Here is a 26,229-nt window from a genome sequence, read left to right as displayed (position 1 = left end):
TTGCACACACCGTCCCGCCCCCTTCCTCTCTCTGGCTCCTCCTCTTCCCTCAGGTGCCTGGGCTGCCTCCAGCTCTCTCCCCAAACCTCCTCCTTCAAGGCAGCCTTCCCCGACCCTGCTGACCAGCTCCCCAAATGTGAGCTGCCATTTTACATCTTCTCACTGGATTATTTGATTCATGTCCGTTCCTGCCCCTCCCCACTAGATTGTCAGCTCCACGAGGGCAGGATAAACAGTCTGCTGGCTCTTCGCCCTCTGTAGTGAGCACAGTGCCTGGAATATAGTAGGTGCTCAGTAAACACTGGTTGAGAGAACGAATGCAAGAGGTCTGGATCTGGGGTACAAGCTCCGACTCCCAGCCCACGCCATGGCCTGGTCAGTTTGCAGGAGGGCACTCGTGGATTCCCGGCAGATGCTTGTGGTGAGTCATGGGCCACCAGGTCACACAGCTGTATTCTTTCACCGCAGGCCGCTGGATGGGAACACCTGCCTCTCCCAGATGCACGGCTGGGCTCCGCTGCATGTGCTGCACGGTGACTCTGACATCCTCTTCCCCGTCAGCGGAGTGGGCTCCTACAGCCCAGCAGGTGGGTGTTTCCGACCACTCTTTTCCTCCAGTAGGAGCTGTGGCTTTGAGAACCAGCAGGAGTGTCTGAGTCACCTGTACAGGTAGGAATGGGAGCCTGCAGGCGTGGGGCTCAGGCCAAGGTGGGGCTTGTTGAGATTCAGAAGTGAGAAGGGCTTGGCTTCTCTCCCTGAACCCGGGTATCTTGAGCTGTTCTTGGCAGAGTGGGTGCTGGGCTGAACTGGGTCCCCCCAGGCCTGTTTTATCCCCTCACCACTGACTTGAACTTGGTCGTGTAAAGGTTGATCATAGTGACTATTATTTTGCCTCCTAAGAGATGGGAGAAGGTAAGTGAGCTCCCATCTGTGAGGGCCCTGGCACCCTGTGCAGAAAGTGCTTGGGGGTCAGGAAGTAGCTTGGCTCAGACCTGCCTTTGGTCGTGGGTGTTTCTATACCATTCCACGCTGTTGAGCATGCTTGTGTGTGGTTTGTTATTGTTTTCTTTAGCTAGAGCAGGTGGGGAGGTGTGGCTGAGCTTGGCTGGCCCCTGGGATGGGTGTGCAGCGTGGCTGGCATGGCTGGCATCTCTGGCACCGAGAAGTGCTCCGTTGCTGTCACTGCCCCCAGAGCACCACTGGGTCAGAGAGGCCTCAGCCCGACTGACGTAGGCACTTTCTTGTTTTCTTAGGAAACAAATGTCCCTTCTCTGGGCCTAGATTTAGGAAATCGTGATTGGGGCCCACCAATTGCTTGGCTGTTGAAATTCTGAACTGACTGATAGAATATTCTTTTTTTTAATTTTATAATTTAAAATTTTATTTTATTTTATTTTATTTTTTGAGACAGAGTCTCACTCTATTGCCTGGGCTAGAGTGCCGTGGCGTCAGCCTAGCTCACAGCAACCTCAAACTCCTGGGCTCAAGCGATCCTCCTGCCTCAGCCTCCCGAGTAGCTGGGACTACAGGCACGTGCCACCATGCCCGGCTAATTTTTCTATATATATTTTTAGCTGTCCAAATCATTTCTTTCTATTTTTTAGTAGAGACGAGGTCTGGCTCTTGCTCAGGCTGGTCTTGAACTCCTGAGCTCAAACCATCCACCCGCCTTGGCCTCCCAGAGTGCTAGGATTACAGGCATGAGCCACCGTGCCCGGCCTAAAATTTTTTTATTTTTATTTTTTAGGCAAGGTTTCACTCTGTTGCCCCAGTTAGAGTGCAGTGGCATCATCAAAGCTCACTGCAGCCTCAAATTCCTGGGCTTATGTGATCCTCCTGCTCAGCCTCCTGAGTAGCTGGGACTACAGGCATGTGCCACCATGCCTGGCTAATTTTTTAATTTTTTGTAGAGACAGGATCTTGCTATGTGGCTCCGGCTGGCCTCAAACTCCTGGCCCAAAGTGATTCATCTGCCTTAGCCTCCCAGAGTGCTAGGATTTCAGGCATGAGCCACTGCACCCTGCCTGATAGACTATTCTTGTCACTTGGCAGGGAACAGGAACCTATTCACCCTAGCTCAAGCCCAGAGATGGGTGGGGACACTCGAGGCAGCAGGACAGAGTGGGGCTCAGACGCAGGCCCAGCCCTAGAAAGTTGTGTGAGCTTAAGCGAATTTCTGCCCGAGTGTCAGCATTCCCGCCTGTAAAGTGAGGCTGATGAGCCCACGGCTGAGGACTTCTGTCTGTCAGTGTTAGTGTCATCGGGAAAACGGGGGTGATTGTGATGATGGTGGACAACACTGATGAAGGAGCGAGAGGAGATCGGGGGGAAGCCACATGAGGAGGGTGAGCACCCCACAAGTCGGGAGAGTCCCCTCCACTTCAGTGTCCCAGCTCCCAGATTGTGGACAAGATGTCACGTCATATCACCAATGTAGGAAGCTTGAAGTGGGTCCAGCACTGCAAAGCGATTGGCCCGATGATCTCACCAGTCCCTACTGCAGCCCTGCGAGGAAGGGTGGTTACTATCATATCACCTCCCTCTGAGATGGTGGTGAGAAATCCCTGACTTAATCTGGGAAAACGCCAGGCCTGTGCTAAGGCCCCACATGCCTCAGCCACGTGACCTTCCATACCTACTGGAACTTCTCCCTGGGTCTCAGTTGAGGTCCCCAAACAGTGACAGTCTGGTGGGCCTCGCTCCTGTCTGCAGGCCGGGCCACAGAAGTCCTGCATCTCTGGACCATCCTTGGTCCAAACAGCCAAGGGTTGGGGCGACAGTCACCTTACTGTTGTCCATTTAGCAGCAGCATACGTAGGTGTAGGCGGAATGTCCGAGAAGTGGTGGGGGCTTGGAGAGAGCAGGTGGTCCCAAAGAGTCTGGGACCACCGGGGAGTTTGGGTGTTTGTTCACGGCCTCCAGCTCATGAGTCAGTCCCTGCTTACTTTGTCTCATTCCCCACCCTGGGGCCATGTCGTTTGGCCCATGAGTTATCGCTGGGCGGTAAGGTGCATGCAGTAGGCTGTCTGCTTTGTTTCAGTGGCTCCGATGGCCGGCTCGGTTGCTCTGCGCCATTGCTGTTGCCGTGCACCTTGGGACTGGTTGTACAGGACGCAGCGATCTTCCTCCCCTCTGGGCTTTCTGTGGGCTAGCGTCTCCGGGGAAAGTAGCCCTCCTGTGGCCTCTAGGATCCCCAAGAGAAGGCTCCCCAGCAGATTTCCTGTGGTCCCACACCTGGCTGTCAGCTCATAGACCGAGTCTCCATCTTGTCACTCTCGATGGGACCTGAGCTCCAGTGTATCTCGATTATACGCACGAGAGATGATGTGTGTGAGCCAGTCAGCCAACGTAACTGAGCTGCCAGGAGGCTTGTAAGCTGTGACAGCCCGCAGGGAAAACTCACTGTGGCTCTACAGCAGCGTGGAGATACTGGAGTCGGATCTAGGGGAAATTGGTGACCCAATTGGAACGCCAAGTCACATCAAGTCCCTCCTGGCCCAATGTTCCATTTGCGTGGAGGCTCGGGACCCGGTGGTGCTAAGACTCGGCCTGCCTGCCAGGGCGGACGCTGCCAACATTTCTGTCTGAGACTCCTTTCCTTTCATTCCATCTCTGCCTCGTGTCCCTTCTGAGGGACACCCTCTGACCACAGTGACATTCCTACCTCCCACCTCATTCTGGCTGAGGAGCCATTTTGTCCTTGGATGGTGACTTCACGCATAGAGGGTTGGTCACCTTAGGAGACTTTGCAGTCACCTTTGAAAGTGTTGGTGCCTCTGCAGTCGCTGCCATTGGGGTAGTTAGAGACAGCGGGAGGGGGAGGCAGAAAGGAAGAGGCACGTGGCTGCAGGGGGATTTTTGCAGCTAAGTCTTGGAGGGAGAGAGAAACGGGGACCTTGAAAGGAATTCTTATCCTTCTGAATCTTGGAAGAGGCAGTTGTGTGGTTTAGGGGCATGATTTGAGCTGCATTTCTGGGGTTAGGGAGCGAGTCAGATAAGGGCGACGCCAGCTCAGGTCACAACATGAATCCCCAAACAGATGGAGGATTAGACACAACAGCGATTCCTCTGGGTGTGCGTGTTTACAACCGAGCAAAGCAAACTGACCAACGTCTCTGAAGCTGCAAGAAAGGGAGAGCTCCTAAAGTTTCTCTTGGGCGAGAATAATAAACAGAGGTGAGAAAACACCTGTTCCTGCTCATTTGAGATACGAATGTGATCGCTTGTCTTTGCATTGGCGGTCCTGTTGTGCTTGGTTTTAGTAAGTGCACAGCCAGTTTGAAACCTCAGGTCCTCAAGCCTGAGGTTTCTTTGAGTCTCAGGTTCTTCAGTCTCTCATGTTCTAACCTTGGGTCCGTGGCTTTGTTCCCCGAGGTCGAGGAGGGACCATGTGGGAGCCCTGCCCTGATCTGATATGGTTGACTTTAATGCTTGGCTCTTAGAGTTTTATTGTTCCGAATGTCATGGTATTTCGGTGGCTGGCAAGGCGCTGTGTTCCCAGCCCACTTAGGTCGGCCGTGTGCCGCTTGGGGTTCATGGTTTCCTTTATTCAATCATCTCCCGCTCCTGCTCTGTGCCAGGCATCGTGCTGGGCTCTGGGGATGCAGAGAGGTATCCCACCTGGATGCATGCAAGGGGGGATAGGGGACATCATCTCAATAACCACTAAAGAAAGGAATGACTGCTTTTACTACCCTGTTCTAACTCATTATTGTCTCCTGCCTGGGCTGTTGCAAAATAACTTCTCAACACACTGTCAGCTTCTACCCTCATCCCCTACCCCTGGCCATTCTTTGTTTAGCAGCCAGAGTGACTTTTTAGAATATAAACCACATTGCATCATTCCTCTGCTCCAAACTCTTCTACTACTCTTAAGATAAAATCCAGAATCTTCACTGTGGCCACCTGGGCCTCAGCTAACCCTGAGGGCCCCTTCCATTTCCTCTTTGCGTGGTGCCCCTGGCAGCCACACTAGCCTGCTTCTTCCACTTCCTCACACAGAGCCGTGCCCTTTCTCTCTGCACGTGCCTTCTGTACCCCTGGGTGCGTCCTTCAGGTCGCAGCTCAAGTGTTGCTTCCTTCGAGAGGGCTCCCCTGACACCTCCTCAGAGAGGTCAGGCCTGTGTTTCACGCGTCATAAACCTTGTGTGTCTCTGTTGCTCTGATTTCAGCTTGGAATGATGCATTTCTGCAGTGGCTCGACAGCCTGTTCCCCCTAATCATCTGTGAGGTTTATGCGGGCAGGACCATGTCTGTCTAGCTCCCAGTGTGACCCGGGACAGTGCCGTGTCCAACCAGTGTTGGGCCCACAGCTGGGGCTCAGCAAACCTTTGCTGGGTGGGTGGATGGGTGGATGCGGTGGGTGGAGAGCAGCGCGTGCTGTAGGGAGCGGATGCATGGCATTGGAAACGTGATAATCTGGACAGAGGACACAGCGTGGACAAAGGCACAGGGGCAGGAGTGCCAGGAGGTGTAGGGGGAGAAGCAGGTGTTTCAGATTTGCTGGATGAGAGCCTGGGAGCTGAAGTGGGCCGGGGCTCAGTTCTCCCACTGGGCAGACCAGGGTTCACATCCTTGCACTTGTTAGCTGTGACCTTGGACATGTCACTTATATTCTCAGGGTCCGTTTCCTCATCTGTAAAATTAAGATAATAGCAGTTCCTGTCTCAGAGGGGGCCACAAGGCTGAGACAGTCTATGCTTTGTACACCTAGTGTGTCCAGCTCACTTCAGGTACGAGTGGTCGATGTGGCTGTGCCGTGTGAAGGCGCCAGTGGGGAGTGACCCAGGGCCGAGTGGGCATCACATCGGGTGGAGGGTGTTGGCCGTTACTCCAGCTGTGAATTGCCACTGTGCATGTTGGGGGCCCTGTCTTTGCTTCAGGGAATGGCATCTGTCAGCCACGTATCAGTTAGATGAGCAAGGATGACACAGAGTGGAGGGACCTGCTGCAGGAGGCCCGGAGGGGGTGTGGAGCCTTTGAACTATGGTGCAGTGGAAACAGCTTTTGAGGAAAGGGTGGGAGATAATTTCGGTGGCACTGAGAAGTCGTGGATCCCACCTGGCTCTGTGATGGGACGGAGGGTGGTGCCATGTTCCCCTGAGCGGACAGCCCAGAAGGACATGAGTGGTTCTGAAGGTCGGCCCAGCTTACTGGGGTGGCCCAGTAGAGCTTTCTGGCAGGCAGTTAGAAATGCGTGACGAGGATTCGAGACCAAGCCAGGGCGAGGGCTTGTGAGTTGCCATCTTCACAGGGGTGAGAGCTGTAGCCAAGGCCTTGCCGGATTCACCAAGGGGGACAGAGTGTCACAGAGCCGTGATTCACATGTCTTCACTCAGGAATCAGAGGACAGATGGTGGGGGAGGAGGGCCAAAGAATAGTGTTCGGGAGGCTGAGGGGGGAGAGCTCCAAGTAGGCGTGGTGGGGAGCGTGAGAACCCAGCATAACCAGGGTCCGTTCTGGAGCGAGTTGCTCCCGGCGCTCACCGAGTTCTGCGCGTGTTCGAATGTGACGTTTAGTTGTGTGGTGGGCGTTAATGCAGCACGCGAGCAGAGGTGCCACCCCATTCATAGGTGACGAAACCGATGTGCAGAGAGGCTGGGGAACCGGCTGAATTACAGTCGGGGAGCAGGGACGTGAGCCCAGGCGGTCAGGCAGAGCCCGCACCCTTGGGCGGACCCGGATACTAGGTAGCGAGGAGGGGGAGGTGGAGAAATAACACTTTTTATTTCCTTTCAAACTTCTTGAGAGTTAGGAGTGAGTAGAATAGCTTGGGCATAAGAAAAGGTTAAAAATCATTTTTTTTTTTTTCCCTGATAAGTTTCCCTGGAGTTCAAGCCCTGAAGAGCTGGGGGGGTCTTGATGTGACTAACGCAGGCACCAGAGGACTGGCATGGGGACGGAGTAGGGAAATGAGACGTGCTCCCTCCCTGTCTGCGTCCCCTGTCCCTGCCACAGGGCTGGTTCCATAGTGGCACTGACAGATACATTTCTTGAATGAGCAAGAGTTCTGGGTGACACTGGGCTCAACGTCACCATTCAGGCAAGAAGATTGGCTCTTGGGTTTGCACTTTTCCCTGGAAGGAGACTGGAGTGACAGCTAATACATTTATGAAAATTGTTAATGTCTCTTACCTGTTAGTTTTAGAGACTGTTTCTGGCCTCACTTCTTGTGAATGCCTTTCCCAAATGCCACTTTAATGCAGGCTAAAGTGGCTTTTTTCGAAAGCAGAAGACGTTGTCGGCGATTAGACCATGCTGCCCTCTAGTGTCTGACTCAGGCCACCACAAGCAGGTGCAGTTTTGTCCAACAAAGCTGGTGTGTTATTCCCGGATTCTGAGATTGGGCTCTGAATATGGACTTCATGCATAATTCCAGGTCCAAGGTCAAAAAGGTCACAGGTTAAGGGGAAGTATAGGGCCTTCTATCAGTGACTGATGCCGAGTCTGAGATGATGTCTAAAAACATGAAACGGGTAGTGGATTAAAATGCAGTGTGCAGATGAGGTAGGGAAAATTTTCTAAGTCAGCTGGTTTAGCAGATGAGCCAATGTCTGCATTGTGTCCTTGTCTCATGGAGAAAATGGAATGAAAACAGAAACCTGACCTTCTCCCTTGATTGCCGTCTGTGCACAGATGCTGCCCTCGGAAGCCTGGAGAACGGGACGGGACCTGAGGACCACGTTCTCCCGGAGTCTGGGCTTCGGTACAGGTTAATATTAAGAACCAGGTTGCCTTTGGGATTGAAATGTACTACTCACAGCTGTGCGTTTTATTCTTTTTTAAAGATAGGAGGGTACCTGCTAGGATTAAAGGGCAAGGCCCCACTTCCTATTTATGTTGCAGTTTAGTCTTTCCATCACAGAATGTGCAGTTGCCAACGGTCGTAGATCATCTTTCTCTCAGAGAGAGTGTACAGCGGACAGTAGTTGTCAAACTTCATTTGCATACAGCGTTTACTTTTTACACCTTTTGGGTCATATCTGAGTACCTCTTCTGTCATTATTTTCTTACTTTAAATATCAGTTATTGTTTGAAAATAATATTTAACAATCCTAGTGTTATATAAAATTTAAGCCACTTAGATATTATACATTTGTGAAGTGCTTAGTATAGTGTCTGGCATATAGTAAGCAGCATATAGATTTTCTTTTTCTGTTTTCAAATAAAAGTTTGTCAAAGGGAAACTGAGTTAGTCAAAGTCATTGGATGTTTAGGTCTCCCTGATGCTATCAGCATCCTTGCTGCTCTTCCTGGTTTTATTCTTCTTTCCTCATGGTTCTAATTTGGGGTCCCCAGGGATCTATCCCATCTGCATTTTCCTTCCTCCCTTCCTCCCTCCCTCCCTCTTCTCTTTTCCCCTTCCTTTTTCTTTTCTTTTCCCCTCCCTCCCTCCCTTCCTTCCTTCTGACAGGGTCTTGCTTTGTTGCCTGGGCTAAAGTGCAGTGGCATCAACATAGCTTACTGCAGCCTAGAACTCCTGCCTCACCCTCCCAAGTAGCTGGGACTGCAGGCATGCACCACCACAGCTCGCTAATTTTTTCTATGTTTTTTAGAGACAGGGTCACGATATGTTGCTCAGGCTGGTCTTGAACTCTTGGCCTCAAGTGATCCTCCCACCTCGGCCTTCCAAAGTGCCTGGATGACAGGTGTGAGCCACCGTACCTGGCCCACATCTGCATTTCAACCTTAGCTCTAGGGTGGGGCTTCCTGACTACTACTAGACCATGCTAGGTGTCATGGCCCCACCTGGAATAGACAGGAGTTCTGCTCTCAGAAAATGACACTACGTGTGGGGGAGGTTTGTGCTAGTTACTGCAGTGTCTGAAAGGATTGGTGTCACCAGATCCTTCCAGGGCTCTGAGTCCCTTTTTGCTGTATATTTTAGAAAATTTGGAAAATGGACAGTGAATGCAAAAATATCACTCTTAACCCCCAACTCCATTATGTTGTTGATGTTTTGGTGCTTTTCTTCCCAGCCAGGGTATGTGTGTGTGTGCGTGTGTGTGTGTGTGTGTGCGTGCATGTGTGTTTGTGTATGCATGTGTGCATGTGTGTTTGTGTATGCATGTGTGCATGTGTGTGGGTATGTGTGTGTATGTTAACCGTATGATGATGGCCTGCTGTTTTCACAAAAGATGTGAAGTGTAATTTTTTCATGTTGAAAATTCTTTGCAAATATACAGTCAATTCTCATTATTTGCAAAAGTTATGTTCTATACAGTTGCTGTGAAGGCTGAACCTGTGCTCCTAGACAAATACAGCATAGGTTGCTTGAGCCTCTGGTCACAACATTTTTAGCAACCAGTCAATACATAACCTGGTTTTATGTCTGTTCCTGTTTGAAGACACCTAATTTCATGTATGTTGGTGATTCATTAGCGTGGACTTCATGGCCGATGGCACCGTAACTCACGGCTGCACAAAGCTGATCTAACACACAGATTTTCTCCAGAAGGCACATCACAGCCTTCTGTGCTCAGGAACTCTAGACAGCACTTCAGCATTGTGCTTGTGGGACATTTTAAACAACGAAATCACCAACAAAAAGTACAAAAATGCTGAAAACGTGGCCCTAAATAGGGGCTGCACAAAGGACACTTGTTTATGGTATGAAAGCTGGAACAAGAAGGCAGAGTGTTGCCTTGTTTGACCTCATCTGGGATTGTGCTCACTGAGTGATTCAAATTTTTGGCTGCTCTGCACAGTCATGAATGATTGTGAAAGTGCCTTGAGGGTTGATTTTGGGGTTACAAGTAAATTTTAGTGAGTAGGTCAATTTGCATGTATGGGATATACAAATAATGAGAACTGACTAATTTCAAATGACTGCCTTCTGTTTCTTCTAGTAGATGTGCCCACATAAACTTACCACCTGCTGGTTTTTAGAACAAAAACTCAGGTTGTGCTTTTTCAGTGGTCAAGCGTAACTTCCTTCTGCCTGCTTTTTCCTAGCGTGGAAGCACGTTCTCCAGGCCAAGGAAATCCCCTGAGCAGCCTGTTACCTTCTGCCCCGGTGCCAGAGTCGATGACAATTAGTAAGTACTTTCCGAGCCACCTCCGCCAGCTCTGGGGTGACTTCTGGGCAGTATATCATGGCAGTGCCTTTGTGCTTGCTTCCACATGGCTATGGGACAAAGCAAGGTGTGTGCGTACCTGGTTGGACTTGAAGGTGTGCGTGGTTGTAGCCTTCTGGAACCGTGGTGAATGTGTGCTCCTTCGGCATGTGCCTGCTCTGAGGATTTGCTTACGGGGTGGAGCAGCACTGAGATAGACTTCTGTGGTTCACGGTTTCGGGGTTAGCGTCAGCTACAGAGGAGCTATTCTATTTGGGTTTCCTTTGTAACTCTGGAGGGATCATTTTTGTAGGTGAGGAAGATTGTCTCTCTCCAAGGTGATTAAACATTGCTAATGAGCAGGTTTTAACTGTTTCCAACTTCACTACCCAGAAAAAGTATTAGAGCTGTAGCAATGAAGAGTAGGTTTGGATGGCTTTGTAAAACAAAGTAAACCAGCTCTGGTTTAATGAGATAGACATCCATCTCTCTGTACAGAGGTAGGCAGGCTGGTGCTGGTATTTGGTTCCATGGTTCTAAGAGACCAGGGCTCCTTTTTTGCTCCATAGACCAAAATAACCATTTCAGCTCCAGCCATTTCATTCTCATCCCAGGTGGCAGGAAAGAGGAGAGGGGCAAAGGAGAGACTTTCTCCATTTCTACATATTCTCCAAGTTCAGAGGTCTGAACTTGGATAGCGAAGAAATTATGTTTTTCACTAACCTCTGGCTGAAATTTAGTGTTTCCTTCAGTTATGACCATTCTGTTTGAATATAATTGGTTTCCTTTGTGATCTTGTGTGCTTTATGTACTTTAAAATATTTTGCTGAAGAGGAGCCATGGGCTTTCCCAGACTGCAGAATGGGCCCACAGTCAAAACCGATTGGAGAAGTGAAAAGAGAAGCCACCTCTGTGACTTGCTGCTGTTTAATGCCCTGTCTTTCTAGCATCTACGACTCTCTCTCTGAGCAGGTGGTGCCTTGTAGAAGGATTAGACTTTATTCTGGCTTTGAGGCATAGCTACTCTAAAGGACTCTATTCTTTTACATTATGAGCATTTTTTTCCCCGAAAGGACAGTGGCTCCTGGGTGGTGGACGTGAGTGCCAGGCTTTATAGGCGCCTCCTCCCGGCACCTTACGTAGGGCCGGGGTCACCTGTGCACCCTGGCATGTAGCTAACATTCTGCTTTTCAGGAGTCCCTGCTCCCTGGGCTGACGTCCCAGCGTGTCCGAGAAACACGGTTTGCTCTGTCAGCTGCTCTGCGGGTCCGTGTAGGTCGTGGTCTCTGGGTCTCCCCAGCCGTTTGCCGTCTTTGAGGTCATCACCGGCCCTGCTGGTGCATTTTCATAACAACATTCCCTCGAACACGCTCAAGGTACGCTGATGGCAGGGATTTCGATTGCTTTTGTTTTCACTCATGCCGTTTTCTAGAAACTAAACCATTTTAATTATTTGATATCTTTGGCAAGTTAGGGACATACCCGGAATTTACAGCTGGAATCTCTGAAGCAAAGTGTCAGTACGTCCACATTTGACCCTCGGTACTTGGTAGTCATGTGGTCTGTGGTTGGTAGTGACTGTGTGTGGGTGGCTGGCTGGGTGGGCTTGTGTTTCTGCAGTGGCTGTACATTTAGGCAGTTGTCAGGGGACAGCACTGTCATCCACCCTGTGTGCGTTCCAGAATAGATTCTTAGAAATTTTGAGTAGAGGATGGTTTGACTTGCGTCCCCTGCATCCCACCCCCATCTCTTACGCCATCTGCGAGGGAGGTAGGAAGAGCACGTCTGTCTGGATATCCAGGCTGTGTTAGTCTGGATTGCCATAGCAAAGGACCACAGACTGGGTGGCTTCAACAATAAAAATTTCTCATGGTTCTAGAGGCTGAAATGCCAAGATCAAGGTGCCCGCAGGGTTGGTTTCTGGTGAGGCCTCTCTCCTGGGCTCGTAGACAGCTGCCTTCTCTCTGTGTCCCTTCTCGACCTTTCCTCTGTGCACGCGCGTCCCGGTGTCCCTCTCTCTCTTCCTACAGGATACCAGTCCTATGGGGTCAGGGCCCCACCCTTAGGACCTTACTTAACCTCAGTTACCTCCTTACTGGCCCTGTGTCCAAATACACTCACATTAGGGCTTCAACATATGCATTTGGTGGGGGATGCACTTCAGTCTCTAACATGGGGTGTCTGTCCCAGGAGTGGGTGTTGCGAGAGCAATCCCAGTTCCGATTAACAGTCCCATCCCGGCATGTGAAGCACCTAAGGTTCTACTCCACAGCGGCTGCTCAGCTCTTGCAAACCCCAGAGGAGTCTGGTGAAGGATCTCATCAACTCTGTGCTTCCCAGAGTTGCCACCAAGTGGCTTCCCTGGAATCATTTAATAATCGGTGCGGGAGGCTGCCTCTGTGCTGTAATCGAGCTAGAGCTGGGTTATCTAATCCCCGGTGCTCGGGGATAACTGACGAGTCCTCTGCCAAGCAGCCTTCCCCTCTTGGCTGTCTCTGAAATTGCAAAGAGTGTTTTGTTCGGAGGCTTTTTGCAGGTACATTCTTGTCGGCATTTACTACCCAGGAGAAGATGGTGTGGCCAGACCCACATTATTGCTTTCTCCTTCTGCAAGGCCCTTTGGTACTTGAGGGAACACAAAAGCCTATTATGAAAAAGTTAATTATGTAGCGAAGCAGTGAAGACAGTTTGGAGCAAAGCAAAACACCTGTAATTCTGCCTCAGAGATACTTTGCATTTTTGCAAGTAGGTTTACAAGTCCCGTTTTGGGGCATGTGGAGTCATACGTGGTTGGAATCGCAGCTATGGCTGTTGCTGTAGAGAGGCGACAGGCCATCAGAGCCAGGGGCACGTGCTGAGGCTTGACTGCCCGGGTTCAAGTTCCAGCTGGTTGGCCCTAAACCTCTCAGTGCCTGTGTCCCTATTGGAACGTAAGGATGGATTCAGTACCCACCGCGTGTGGTGGTTGTGAAGATTAACCGTGATGTGCTTAGGAAAGCATTTGGATCAGGATTGAGAGGCAGTAGGTGCCAGCTGTCATGCATGTATTCTTTTGTATTGTGCTTTTTCACATTACACCGTCGCCATGCTTTTCTTCTCCACCTCCCTGGTCACGCTGCTGTGCTGCTGCGTAACGTTCCATCACTTGATTGATCACCATTTACTAGATTATTTTGGGGGTTTACCAGCCAGGTTTTACTTTTTTTTTTTTTTTTTAAATTTTTTAAAGCAAGTTTCTTCCTTCATTGTAAGGAAAAAAATTAACACCCCCCGCCCCCACAAGGTGCGGGGTTGGTGGTAAGCGCACTCTGAGAGTATCAGTATTCTCTTGCCCTGCGGAAGTGTCCCTTTGGGATAAACTGCCGCTTGTGGGAGGAGTGGGCCAAAGGTCATGCCTGTCTTTATAAACGGGCTTGTTACAGTAGCCACTGTGTGTTCCAAGTAGTGTGAGAGCTGCCGGTGTCTTCACACGTCACCGCCGTCAGTTGCTAACCTTTTAATATGTTTTTGCTACTTTAAGAACTTGGCCAATGCTTCTTTGTGGTTGGGGGGCTCTGTCTTTAGTAGCAGCCCCCTGCATGCTGTTGTTTAACATTTGTGTCCCCCACGTGAGCTGTTGGTTCATACCCTTTAGGTTTGGGGCCTCTCGTCCTCCCAGTAGGCGTTCTGGCTGATTTGGACGGGAAAACAAGGTTAGGATTTGGAACATGGGACTCAACACGCGGCTCTGTGCAGCTTCGAGAGCAGGTTGAAAAGCGGGCTGAGGCCTCGTTTTTTCACAGGGATGTCACTGGGACTTTCTTTTTCTGCCTTTTCATTTTCTGGGTCACTAGAACTGGCTGAAATAGTCTTTTCCACCCCACGTCCCCATCTGTTCATGAACCGCCCCCCCGGGGGGGGGGGCAGCTGAGCATCCCCTCCCCCTGTAGGCTTGCTCCCCTCGGCTGACGTCACCGCTGTGGCTGGTGGCTTTCCTTTGCTGCCTCTTCCTCTGTCAGCTCTTGCCGCCAGCTCCTGGCGAACCCTCAGACAGAACTTCTGGAATGTGATTGCTTTGTCTAGATGCAGCAGGTCTGAAGAAAGTGGTATTTAGTTTATTTTTGGAGACCCCATGTTCTCCCCCACCCTTCTTCTCTGATCAGCTGTGTTTCTGTATCACTTCACTTTTGACAGTGGCATCGTATGAAGATATAACCCACGAACAGCAGTAATATATTTTGGCAGAGCTCACTGTGTGCCACGTAAGCTTCGTAATTTATGTTTTCTCATCAAATCGCTCAGCAGCCTTCTCAGGTGTAGGTAACATCATTCTCTGTTTTTGTGTGAGAAAACTGAGGCTCAGTGAGGGTAAGTAACTGGCCCAAGGCCTCACAGCTAGTAGTTACTCAGCGAGTACTTATTGAGCTCCTACTGTGTGCCACGCATGGTTCCTAGGTGCAGTAAGTGGCAAATCTGGTGATGGACCCAGGTTTTCTGACCCCAGAGCCAACACTCTCAATAAATCTCAATTGCCTAAGGAGACTTGTTCCACGGTCACCCAGCCCAGCCAGGCAGCAGGGGACTAATGCCCTGTGCAGGCATCCGGGGCTGAGAGCCTTAAACTCACTGTGGGTAAGAAAGTGAGCAACTCCCGAGTGAGGACCCTAGGTTTTCATGATGAGCATACCAACCTTGTTTCATTATTTTCAGGAGCACTTTTCGCTCCGAGGATTATTAGGGCCATGAAAACTGGAGCGACTGACCTCTCCTCCATGCCAGCCTCTCTTTGCCAGTTGCTGATCTCCACCTCCCGTTTCACCCCCTTCCGCCGACCCCCTCTCCCCCCCCAATGCTCCAGGCGACAGCCGAGCTGTCCCGGGTTACTGTGCCCTCTAGTGGGTGGTCTCGGAACTGGCCCATTCATGTTCTCTTCCCCATCACCTCCTTTTTCTCCCTTAGAACACACGATATTTGCAACGCTTGGTTTTCATTATATATGGTTTAATGAATTTCAACTTAGGTTAGCATTTTTATAGCTACATGAAATAATAAATGGTGGTTAATAGTTAAACTCCCCTTTCCTTTCTTTTTTCTCTTCTGTCTCAAAAATCTTTGTCTCTCTTATGGGAACAAAATGTGACCTTAATTTTAGTGGGAAAAGTAGTTTGCCTAATATGCTGGTATTGAAGCAAAAGAAAGTCATGTATTTTTGAAATGAAATTAAACATAATAAGAAATCCATGTTGTTAACCTTTAATGTCTTTAAAAATACCTTAGTGGTCCTCAAGCCATTTTGGAATTGGCAAAAATTAGCTGTCCACCTTGCCATCACTTGCTGTTTAAGCTAACTTTCTGTGGACATCAGATTTTATAGCGAAGAAAATTTCATTTTCTGTTTTTCAGTTTCATTTAACTTGGTGTTGTTTTTTTTTTTTTAAACTTGTGGCAACAATGTTTCAACAAAATGTTGGAATTCATAGTCCACGTGGGTCCCAATCTGGGGGTCTAAGAGGGTACAAAGGGGAGCTGGGGGCAAGAGAGCAGCATTGTGAACTGCTGTGCTGGAGGCTGATATGGACCCAGTGCAGTCCCATCTTTTTGGGGGCAGCAAACGTCTCTGCTTTTGCCTGGGAGTGCTTTAGCGCTGCAGTCGGCGGGCTTTGATAACAAGCAGGGTAACTAGTACTTGAGACTAATAGACAAAAGTGGTTCATGGGGCTGGTGTAAGAGGGGTTCTCGGTGGTGAGTAATAATTAGGATAATTGTTTGTACTCATTAGCTGGTGAGGCGGCAGCATTATGCTAGATGCTTCTGTGAAGTTAGCCCTGGCTTTGCACCAACCCACCAGGTGCAGGCATCACTGGTCCATTGTAAAGATGGGAAAATCACTGAGGCAGAGGCTAAATACAGTGCTGAAAGTCACACAGCAAAACTTCTGGGGCCATCAAAATGGAACTTTGTACTCTTTCCTTCTTCTTCCTGGTTGATGTGGTTGGGAACCAGCAGTTTTTGCCGTTTGTAGGCTCTCTTGGCAACCTGAGTACTACAGTAGCTCTGCCTGCCTCAGAAGTGTGCTTTTGGAGGAGGAGCTGTCGGACAGCTGGGCTCTAAAGTCCGGTTCTAGTGCCACAAGGGGACGTGGTCCCTTTGGAGCTGTGAGCGTTGCCTTGTCTTGCTCTGACTTTGCTTGTCTCTGGGCTGTGTGACTGGGAAGGGCGGGCGCCGTCCACAGAGGTTCTGATGGGGGCGTCCTCGGCTGCAGGGCATCGGCTTGGGCTCTGCCGCAGGGCTCACAGTGTCACACTTCAGGCCAGCCAGAAAGCTAAAGAGAGATAGGAAGGGGCCAGAACGCATCTTGTCAGCTGACAGAGCGCCTGCAGAAGGCTGCGGCAGGCTGGCTTTGTGGGGTCAAAGCAGGGGCGGTGTTGGGTGGGGGTTCACGCACCGCCAGAGGGGGGTGTGGAGTGGCCAGGCATCCTCTCTGAGCTCCACAGGGTGCTTCAGGGACATGGGTGCTGACTTGTGCTCTTCGGCAGTCATGACTCTGTTCCCACTTGTTCTGAGACTTAGGAAGGATTTTAGCCGTCACCGTTCCCAGCTTCCTCATTTGTATGGGAAGGCTTGGCTTAGTAAGCCTGGGGACGTTGTCTGGGGTCATGCAGTGTGAAAGTGATAGAGGAATGAATGGCATTTAGAGTTTTCTGGGGATTGTTTTTCTTATTGAAGAAAAAAGAAAGAGCATTTTCTTTCTTTTTATTCTTTTTTCCTCTATTCTTTCTTTCCTTCACTATTTGCTAGGTCCTTTCTTCCACTCAAAAGCTGTTTGTGCCCCGGGCTTACAGTGTGACGGACACTGTGCTAATCGCGGCTTGTGCGTCGGCGCGCAGGAAGCTGCAGTCCTGCCCTCAGAAGCTGCCAGACCCATGGGGAAGACAAACAGCAGCAAAGTTATTAGTAACAGACACATGGACTCACCTTGCAAATCGCAGCAAGTGCTAAGACAGCAAAGCATAGGCCTGTTTTAAGGTGGGTTGTCAGGAAAGCTCTGTCTCAGGTGACAGTGGAGCAGAGGCTCGTGGAAGAGGGGACGTGGCCCGTTTTGGTGGTGGATGGTAACGGTGGCAGTGCGCAGGGCAGAGGTGAGAGGGGAGAGCAGGTGGGATGATGCCATTAGAGGGCCGGCAGTTGAGCTGTTCGCCCGTGCGTAGAGCTAGGCCGGTGCAGAGCTTGAAGCGGGGGCAGGGGGATTGTCTCACTTCCCCGGCAAAGAGCAGGCTCTGCGGCCTTTCTGTGACTTAAAAGCACGTGTGTTCCTTCAGTCCTCCCTGTTCTGTCCCCGTGGCCCTCCCTTGCCAGGTGGTTCTCGAAGGCCTCCCCTGTGCCCCATGGGGCAGGGAGTCCTGAGTTGACTTGGACGTCCCCACACTCTCAAGCTGCTGCCAGTCCCCAGCCAGCCCCCAGCCAGCCCCTCAGTACGGTGCCCCAACACCCGTGATTCAGAGATGTGCCGAGTCAACAGGAGAGAGGGTCCCCAGGCGGTGTTCTGGAGCCTGGGCTCAGCGTCCTGGCTTCAGCCCCAGCTCCAGGACTGCCTAGCTAGGTTTCTTTTTCTTTCTTTTTTCCCCGTAGGCTCTCTGGGCCCCATTGTCTCTTTTGTAAAATGAGGACACTTACGCTGGCTTCTCAGGGCTGTTCTGAGGATTAATGCACTAACATGGGAAGACACTAAACTTGAGCATTGAGCCAGGCATCATCTGGGATGGGAGCTTTCTCAGATGTCTAGAAGCTTCCACAGGTGGTGAGTGTCGTCACTCTTAGTTCTTCAGAGCCAGGCCGTTGCCCAGGCAGGGAATCGGTGCGCGCGTCTAGTGTCATCTCACACGAGGTCGAAGTGTCAGGTGGTGGCATCGCTCCAGGCAGGCCACTTCTTTCTGAAGTCACATCTGGGGATCAGTTTCTTAGCCCATTCAAGAGGAGTGTTAGCGTCATTTTATAGTTGAAGTAACCAAGGCTCAGAGTGGCTCTGCGGAAGGTCGCCCTGCTGGTACGTGTGGGAGCCCGGGTCACACCCCGTCCTGCCTCCCTGTTCCTGGAGGCCCACGGGCTCATGGAAGGCCCACCTTCTGAGAAAAGCATTCAGGTCTCTTAGAATGTTCCTTCTTGCTACAGACCGAATGTTTGTGTCCCTCTAAAATCTATACATTGGAATGATAGCCCCAGTGTGAGGTATTGGGAGGTGGGGCCTTTGGGAGGTGGTTAGGTTGTGAGGAGGAAGCCTCAGGAATGGCATTGGTGTCCTTATGAAAGGGACCCCAGGGAGCTTGTCTGCCCCTTCTGCCCCGTGAGGACACAGCAGGAAGGCGGCAGCTATGAACCGAGAAGAGGACCCTCGCCAGACACTGAATCTGCTGGTGCCTTCATCTCCACTCCCAGCTTCCAGAACTGTGAGGAATAAATGTCGTGTTCATAAGCCGCCCAGCATGGGGTGCTGGTACAGCAGCCCTGGCAGGCTGAGGCTATCCTTCCCTGATTCCCCACCTAACCGAGCTCGCCTCTGTCCCCTTGTGAGATTGCCTGACTTGGTTTTCTTCCTAGCTGCTAACATCAGGCTTCAGACCCCTTGTGGCCTGAGTGTCCTTCCTTGCTGATTTCCTGCGTCCCACGCTGGCATGCAGGCTCCTGAGGACAGGCGCTTGGCCTGCCCCTTCACTGCCGAATCCCGGGTGCCCCAAACTCTGCCTGACATGCAGTGTTGTTCAAGAAACATCTAAGGAACGAAGGAAGAAATAAACAAAGGAACTAATGTTTATTTTAGTTTTACAAGCATGGAAAATTAAACCAGCATTTTGTAGGAACGAATCAAGCCTGAGCTCCTGGGATGCTGGCTCCTCTGTTTCAGCCCCCGATGCAGCTCTATCTCTGGAGGCAGCAAAGGCCTGTTCACGTGAGTCACTCCAGGAATGAGTTTCCCACTGCGTCGGGAGAGGCATCTCGTTGCCGTGGAAAGAACATCGTGTATCTCTAAAGAGGCATTTAGGTGCTGTTTTCTTTCAGTGAACAGGAAAACTTGGTTGTGACCCTGGCTCTGATAGCAGTGTGTCCCTTGACCTCTCTGCACCTCAGTTTCCCAAACTGTGATGTGGAGGAGGCTGTGCTAAGGGTTCCCTGTGGTTCTAACCGTCTGTTCCGGGAAAGGAGTGATGATGCTTCTGTTCTTATTTGCCGTGATTGAAGAGCCAAGTGGTTGAAGTCTGGATGTTTCTAAAGACTTGCCTGATCTTGTTAGTTGCTTTGATGTCGGAGACAGATATCTTCATTTTCTTCTTGCTTTGCCGTCTCCCTTGCAAATGTGGTGCCCATTCAGGTGACTTTGAATGACCTGTGGCTCGGTAAGGTAGTATCAGTAGACACAGTGGCTTTGACATCTGGCCCATAACTTTGTATGCCCTCGGCCAGGTGCTGGCCCATGTAGGAAGCTTGACTGGGTTGGAGAGGGGCAGAGTGGCATTTGTGTGAGCGCCCAGGTGCCTGTGGACTGGTTTGAAAAGACGCTGCCTTACAGAGGGTGCAGGTGAATCAACAACCCTCTTTGCGAAAGGCAAATGTCACCTTCAGGTTTTAATTCTGAGCAGCCAGCAGCCCTTACCTTGTCACTGCCAAGCTTATATTGTCAGAGCTGCTGGATTAGATGTGTAAATCCTTTCTGTACTTTATACATCCTTTATTTCTGTAGTGCCCCGACGTCAGTCCGTCATGGATCAATGGAGTTGAGAGGTAACCTGTTGGGGTGCACGGCACCTGGGGCCAGGCTGACCACGGCACTGCTGTTGAAGGGCTGTGTGACCTTGGGCAAATGCTATAGCTTATCTGAACTCAGTTTCCCAATCTATGAAACAGAAGTAATACCATCTGTAGGATTCTAGGGGGTGTATGAAGTGTCTGGCATGGAGCCTAGGATATATTGTATCTGGGAGCTTTATAGGAGGCTCTTAGATAGTTTCAAAGGCATCAGAAGCCTTTTGCACTTATGTGCAAAACTATTTGTCCAGTGCGCATTGCATCAGTGGCGTGTGCATGGAAGGCCCTGACTTTACCACGGTGCGATACGTCAGTGTAGCAAAATGGCACTTGTACCCATGAAGGTATACATATAAAAAATAAGTGGAAAAAATTAAAAAATCATGTTTGTGTATTTGTGCACATAGGTGGATTTTCTGGGGGAAAGTTCCTTTGCTTTCACCACTCTCCTTCAAAGGGTTCCAGACCTTAGAAACAGGTAAGAAACACTTTAGGAGCTCAGTATGTGGTAACTGCACGCAGTGTCTGGGGCAGCAGTAACAACTGTATCATTACCATCATTGTGGCTGTTCTGCTCACTGGTGTTGAAACCAGCTAGACGGGTTGTGTTCTTATCCACCTTCCTACACGTATTAGCAGTGGGAACTTGGGCAAGTTATTTGACCTATCATGCCTCGGTGTTCTTGTCTGTAAAATGGGGCTAATGACAGTACCCATCTGATAGGGTTGTGATGATGAAACGAATTGACATGTGGAAAATAGTCAAAAGATACTCTGTGTAAATTATACCTTGATTAGAAATATTGGGAAACAATACCCAGAAGGTACCTGGCACATTAAATGCTCAATAACTGGTAGGTGATTATTATTAATAGTCACTTCAGTAGTCACTCAAAGGGTAAGTTGTTGACTAATCTTCCTGAAAACAACATCTGGGCCTTCTTGTTGAACTGCGCATACTCTTGTTTTACTGAAACCATCCATACTGCGGAGGCCCCTAAAGTTCCTTTTACCTGGTGTCTACTCGTTAATCTTCCTTCTAGTTAAGAGGAAATCACAGTCTATTCTTTCAGTGAGGCTGGTGGCATCCACATTGGACGTAGTGATCAGATAGGACAGTGGTTTTCTATTGAGGGTGATTTCAACTGCTAGGGGACATTTGGTGATGTCTGGGGACATTTTTGGTTGTCACAGCTGGGATGAGGGTAGATAGAGAGCAGAGAGGCCAAGGGTGCTATTAAACATCCTGCACTGCGCAAGAACAGCCCTCCACGACAGAGAGTTATCTGGTCCAAAATGACAACAGTGCTGAGGTGGAGAAACCCTAAGACAGGAGAAGGAGGCAGTGGGGCACTTTGCCAGGAACCATATTTTGTTTTAAACTATTTTTTTTTTTCCTGTTTTGGCCACTTGCCTCCTGCATGGGTCAGGGAATAAAACTTACAAAAAAACAAATCTAAAGGAAATGATGGCTCTCAGAGAGCATTTGTTCTTGTGTGTGTGTGTGTGTGTGTGTGTGTTTGGGAGCTGTTTAGTCCCCTCACCCCTGCAATGAAGACAATTTAGGGGGCTGTAGGTGCATAAGGATAAACACCTGTAGAATATGGCAGAGTAAATGATCCTGGCTTGGTAGCTGCAGAAACACACTCTCATTCAGCACGTGCAGCTCGTTGGTGTTTCCTTACTTGAACGTACTGAAAATCCATCCAGTTGATGGTTATTGTTATTTGCAACAGCCTTATCTTCTTTCACTGACTTTTTAACAACTGAGTTTCCATTCTTGAGTTAATTTCTCTGTTTGACTATATGGTTATTTGGGAGCTGGAAGCTGCCTTTACTCCTGCTGGTTGCAGGGAGAGTAGCACTGGGCCACCAGGGGGCGCTCTGGTCTTTTCTCTGCCGTCTCTTTGCGGCTATGGTTGTTATCTGAATTCTTGATGTCCAGCGCGGTGCCCTATTTCAGTGGTAAAGGTGGGGGTGGTGGTGGTGGGAGCGATGGTCTTTTCTAGTTAAAAAACACGAAGCATGCACACAGCTTTCTGTGCGCCAACAGCATACCTGTATCGTGCATGGCCCTTCCCTTTCTGAAGGACAGGTGTAGGTGTCTGGTCCTGTTTTGAAAGGGAATATGCAGCTAATTAGAAAACATTTCTCCTATGCCATTGCTTTTCATGAGAGGTAATTGATTAGCCACGGGTATTTATTCAGCCTTTGCATCCTAATCACGGCCTTCCTTTCCCTCTCTTGGGGGCGGCCGGGTGGTAGGTGGTAGAGAAAGGTGAGCCCAGTTAATCAGCCCAATTGTTTCCTTTTGATTTGCTGTCGCTTTTGATCTTGAGCCAGGGCAGAGAGGGCAAGAAAAACATCCCGAGTTATCAATAGGCCTTGTTGAGTGGGTCCTTTTTTTCTCTCCGCTATTATTGGAAGAGATTCGCAATACTAGTGAGGCGTTGTGGCTGGTCGCCTGGCAACGCAGTTCCAAACATTCAGCCCGAGAAGCGAAGCGGGGAGTGCTATAGTAATGATGGGGGAGGTGGCGGGGCTGCTCGGCTGAGGGTCTGGTGGTGAGGTCCCAGGGTGGAGGTGCTGGGCTGCAGCCGTTACAGCGGCTGTGCTCTGAGCCCGCCGCCCCCAGCCGCAAGAGTGAGTCTGTTGACGAGGCCAACACAGATCCCTCACGCTGGGCAAGTTTCTGGAAAGGAGAAACTTCCCACTGAATTTTGTCTATCAGACCTTCGGGGACGGTCTTAGTAACTGGAAGTTTCCAGATGGAATTTAGACATGCCTCACTAATTTATAATTCGTTTATTCATTCCCCAAACATTTACCAAGTATCTCTAATGTTCCGGACACTGCTCTAGGTGCTGGGGAGTCAGAGATGGGAGACCTAGACCTGCCACTCACAAGCTCTGTGCCTCAGTTTCCCCACCATTAAAATTCAGATGATGAGAGCACCAGCACCCTAGGCCGTCGTGAGGACTAAATGAGTTCATGCACAGGAAGTGCACACGGCAGGGCACGCAGGCCTCAGTAGGAGTTAGCTCTTCCTACCTGGGCCCTGCCCACCCAGGGTTCAGAACCTACTGGAAATAACGGTGGAGAGAAAAGAAAGGAAGAAACGGAGAATGGTTGGGTGGGGAAAAGGGAAGGCGATACAGTCACGTGGGGGCGATGCATTCTCTGTCAGCCGTGGGCACTGAACACGCTCCGCAGCGATCGTCCCCACTCGGGCTACTCCGGGGAGTGAGCTGCCCCTGCAGTGGGGAATCCTAGTGGGACTCTCGGGTCACACAGCACAGCGTTCGGCTCCCTGCCTGGAACCACAAGGTCTTCCAGCGCAGTGCCGGGTGCTGGTCACTGATGCAGGAGGGGAGGGAGGAGCTGATGAGCGTCAAGGGATGAATGCAGTAAGGACAGGGTGGCCGAGGGGTGGGCACAGCAGGGGAGCGGAGGGCAGGAAGCCTTCGCAGAGACGGGGACGTGGGGACGTGGGGACATGGGGCTCGCAGCGTGCAGAGGCAGCACTACTGATAGTTTGCCGAGCTGCACCTCTGTGTTCTGCCATTAAGCGCTGCAAGACATCCAGATTTTGAGAGGCTCTTGTCACCATCATGAAGCCCTCAAGGAAGTGGCAGGGATGGTGCTGCGAAGTGCTCAGTCTGTCCTCCTTGCTCGTTAACTCGCGGTGGCCCCGTGAGAGCTCGCTGTTATCCCCGTCTCACAGAGGAAACAGGAGGTATCTAGAGGGGACAGAACTCGCCCAGCCCCACACAGCTGGTGGCTGGTTGAGCTGGCGTCCGCAGAGAGGCACTGAGCCCAGGAAGAGTGTGTTTTAGCCTCGCCTGGAGCCCCTGCCCCACGCCTGCTCCCAAGGGCGTCTTGCAGCGTCTGTGTTTCAGGGTGACTTTCTGCTTCTGGCTGGTGGTCCCTGCCGCCCATGCTTTCCCTCAACTGCGGTTGACAGTCTGGGCTGCAGTGGCCTCCAGGGGTCTCACTATCGTTTCTGTGCTTTTGGTTCTTTTTTGAGCCAAACATGGATTTTGTTTCCCCTTTTTTGGAATTTCATCATTTTTTTGGAGGTCTGTGGCACTCCTGCTGACCTCATTAACAGCTCAGACTCCTAATTTGTTTACAGACCTTCAGGAAAGAGCTCTCATTGCACTCTAAGCCAGGTCGACTTTTGGTCTTGAGGTTTCGCCTCGGCTGGCTCTGGGCTGGGCCCGGTAGCAGCTTACGTAACTGGGCATGCAGCGGAGCTGGGCAGGTCACCCTGTGCTGTTTCATTCACGGGGAGGGGGTGTCAAGGCTTGGAGGAGGACGCCAGGCTCCTGCAGCCCGACAGGAGGGCTCGCACCCCAGCCTTGCCCTTGACATTGCTCCCAATTCCACTCTGTGCACCCCATTTCCTTGTTTCTAAAGCAAGCCTGTCTTAGGGCGGCTCTCCCTGTGTCTTGCTGCCACCCGGCCCCTGTGCAGGTGGGGTCCTGCCCCCCTTGAGAAAGAAGCCTGGTCCTGACTACTCCCGGCCCTTTTGCTCTCAGGCTTCCACCGGCGTTTGCGAGGAGTCACACCGACCTTCTGCGCACTTTGGATGCAGGGAATGTTGATCCTTTGGGCTGGGGCAGAAGCAGAGTCCCCAGGGGTGCCTGTGGCCCCGGGGTGCTGGCCCATCTCTCTCTGGTGTGATACCTTGTACCTGCCTGGTTCTGAGATGGAGTTTGATCTGAAGATCCTAGATGCAAACCCGTTTCTCTGGGGCCGCATTCTCCATGACGGAGGCTGGGGGTGATGCACCTGGGATGATTACCCCAGTGCCTCTAATCCTCACCACGACGCCACGAGGCAGCTGCTGTTATCATCCCTGTCTCGAGGAGGAAGAACCGGGGATCAACGTTGCGGGGACTTGCCCAGCGTCACACAGGCAGTGCTCTGTGGGACAGTCTGGGACTTTAGAGCTCGAGCTCTTGAACCCTGTGCCTGACTGCTTCTGGCTATTCGTTATTCATTGCCAGTCATTTGACAAATACTTATTGAGGGCCCCTATGTACCAGGCACTGTGCTGGGCTCTGGGGCAGGGCTTCTCAACCCTGGCACTAGTGACATTGGGGTCGCATGATCCTTCGTTGTCTTGTGCATTGTAGGAGATCTTGCAGTGTCCCGGGCCTCTGCCCACGAGATGTCAGCAGCATCACCACGAGTTGTGACAACTAAAAATGTCTTTAGACTTCACCCAGTGTCCTCTGGGGTGGGGCTGGGCAGACTTGTCCCCAGTTGAAAACCACTTCTCTGGGGTTACAGCAGAAAAGGTGGGGCTTGTATTCCAATGGGGGAGCAGGGAGACCACAAGCATAAATATATATATGTCAGGAGCTGGCCTGTCTTCTAAGGCAAAATAAAGCAGAACAAGACGATGGACGAGATGTGGCCACAGGGGCTGCTGTGTCCTAGCCGGGCTGTCTGTGAAGGCCTGACAGGTTGACTTTCGAGTAGGGTGTGAGTGAGGTGAGGAGGAGATCCATGGGGATGTCGATGGAATCGTGTGCTCAGCTGACGGAACAGCTAGTGCAAAGGCCCTGAGGCAGGAGGGTGCAGGGAGTGGCTGGAGTAGTAGGAGACCAGGCAGAAAGGTCGGGGTGGGGTGGGTGGGGCGGCGTCAGCCTTTACCCGGAGTGAGACTGGAAGCCACTGGGGGCTTTAGAGCAGAGGAGGACGAGCAGGGCAGTCAGAGCTGTGTCCTAGGTGGGCCATCTGGCCCTGGGTGGGCTGGGAGCAAGGGAGACAGCAGGGAGAGCAGCTGGTAGGTGATTGTCGTGATCCAGCAGCAGATGCTGGCCACTTGGAGGAGGGTCTGGGACTTTCTGATCAGGAGATGACCTGTGAGTTTTTTTCCAAATTTAAGTTACCAGTGCAGCACATGCCTGTGGTTAAAATTGCACGTCCTGGGCTCACCTCTTCTCAACGCCAGGCCTGCTCTTCCCAGGACGGAGTGTGCACCTCTCGATCCTTCAGCTATTACTTCTGCGGCTGAACGCTCCTCTTCTCCCACCGTGCCTTGAATCGGCACATTTTAGAAATTACCAATTAGTTTCCTGCTGGAATGGGTAGAGATTACGCTTCCGCATTTTGAGCATCCTACTGGGCTGAAGGAAGCAGCCTATTTTGTTCCCTTTTCTCAGGGCTCTGTGATAGTTTTCTCCTTGCCCAGGTATCCTAATGTCCCTTTGTGCCTCTTTTTTTTTTTTTGTCTCGCAGAATCTTCAGCTTCTCTCATTCTGTTCCTCCTCCCGATGAAAAGTGGTTGCCCCTCAGTTACTTTTAATCATTGCGTACGTTGACAGCCTTTGCTTTGGTCACAGCTGTCCCTTGGTAATAATGAAAAAGGAAAGTGTTGTCTTCA

The 26,229-nt window shown here is 50.9% G+C and overlaps 1 protein-coding gene across 3 annotated transcripts in view; it reads left to right on the top strand.

Moving 5' to 3' along the window:
• The window catches only part of SNX29 (sorting nexin 29), a 439,800-nt gene that overhangs the window by 71,077 nt on the left and 342,494 nt on the right, over positions 1 to 26,229 (top strand). For all 3 annotated transcript variants that reach the window (XM_069486909.1, XM_069486910.1, XM_069486911.1), the window contains 3 exons: positions 469 to 587; positions 7,636 to 7,711; positions 9,955 to 10,037. In XM_069486909.1, the coding sequence (XP_069343010.1) occupies positions 469 to 587; positions 7,636 to 7,711; positions 9,955 to 10,037 (278 nt within the window). The remainder of the gene's footprint in view (positions 1 to 468; positions 588 to 7,635; positions 7,712 to 9,954; positions 10,038 to 26,229) is intronic.

The sequence above is a fragment of the Eulemur rufifrons genome, chromosome 14, assembly GCF_041146395.1.
Source record: "Eulemur rufifrons isolate Redbay chromosome 14, OSU_ERuf_1, whole genome shotgun sequence".
Classification (NCBI taxonomy): domain Eukaryota; kingdom Metazoa; phylum Chordata; class Mammalia; order Primates; family Lemuridae; genus Eulemur; species Eulemur rufifrons.
This window is presented reverse-complemented; position numbering and strand designations above follow the sequence as displayed.